The sequence below is a fragment of the Sinocyclocheilus grahami genome, unplaced genomic scaffold (genome assembly GCF_001515645.1).
Source record: "Sinocyclocheilus grahami isolate Dianchi unplaced genomic scaffold, SAMN03320097.WGS_v1.1 scaffold14783.1, whole genome shotgun sequence".
In the NCBI taxonomy this organism is placed as follows: domain Eukaryota; kingdom Metazoa; phylum Chordata; class Actinopteri; order Cypriniformes; family Cyprinidae; genus Sinocyclocheilus; species Sinocyclocheilus grahami.
Window position 1 is genome coordinate 1 of NW_015515494.1, and position 737 is coordinate 737.

At 44.8% G+C, this 737-nt stretch overlaps 1 protein-coding gene across 1 annotated transcript; it reads right to left on the reverse strand.

Moving 5' to 3' along the window:
- Positions 1 to 251: 251 nt before the first annotated feature.
- On the reverse strand, positions 252 to 731 carry LOC107579157 (sodium-dependent neutral amino acid transporter B(0)AT2-like; the record flags this gene model as incomplete). Its single annotated transcript, XM_016265017.1, has 2 exons — positions 497 to 731; positions 252 to 409 (listed from the first exon to the last, which is right to left on the reverse strand). Coding segments are annotated over exons 1-2 (393 nt in total), but the record flags the coding sequence as incomplete, so codon positions are not given.
- Positions 732 to 737: the final 6 nt, after the last annotated feature.

Here is a 737-nt window from a genome sequence, read left to right on the forward strand (position 1 = left end):
CACTCCAAAGAGAAAGGAAAAACTGAAATTGCATCATATGACCATATAATGAAGAATAATTTTCACAGGGAAAAAATGCTTAAATGTAATTTTAATAATAATAACAATTATTATTTTGACATAATATGCCATTTTGCGATAAAATTACTGCCTGCAGGGGTGCTTTATTTACGTTTTGCAAAAAAAAAAAGAAGCTCAGTTTCTGTATTATGCACCATTTCAACTGACCAATAAAACATAATATTGCTCACCACACAGCTGGAGTAGCCAATGCCAACAAGCTTTGGAGAAATGTGCCTCCAGACGCCGATGCTGCCCTGTCTGATGTTCTGACCCGCCGCCAGCTCCATAAAAAACAACGGCACACCGACCAGCACCATCAACAGCACATACAGCAAGATGAACGCTCCTGAAAGACAGCAATATGACAATTCTAAAACAAAAGCAAGTCTGGATATCATTTGCATCCAATCAAAACGATCTCCTCCTCACTCACCTCCTCCATTCTGGTGGCAGAGGTACGGGAACCTCCAAACGTTTCCCAATCCCACACTGAATCCCACCTGAGCGAGGAAGTATTCCACCTTACTGTCCCAGCCATCTCGGGCTGCTTCCAGCGCGACCTCCTGCTCGACCCCTAAACCCGGTTCAGTCTCGTCCCGCTGGCGGTCCACAGGCAACGGCGGTTTCTCGGACGTCATCTGAGAGAGAGAAACAGCTTGTTCGTCCATTCAAAC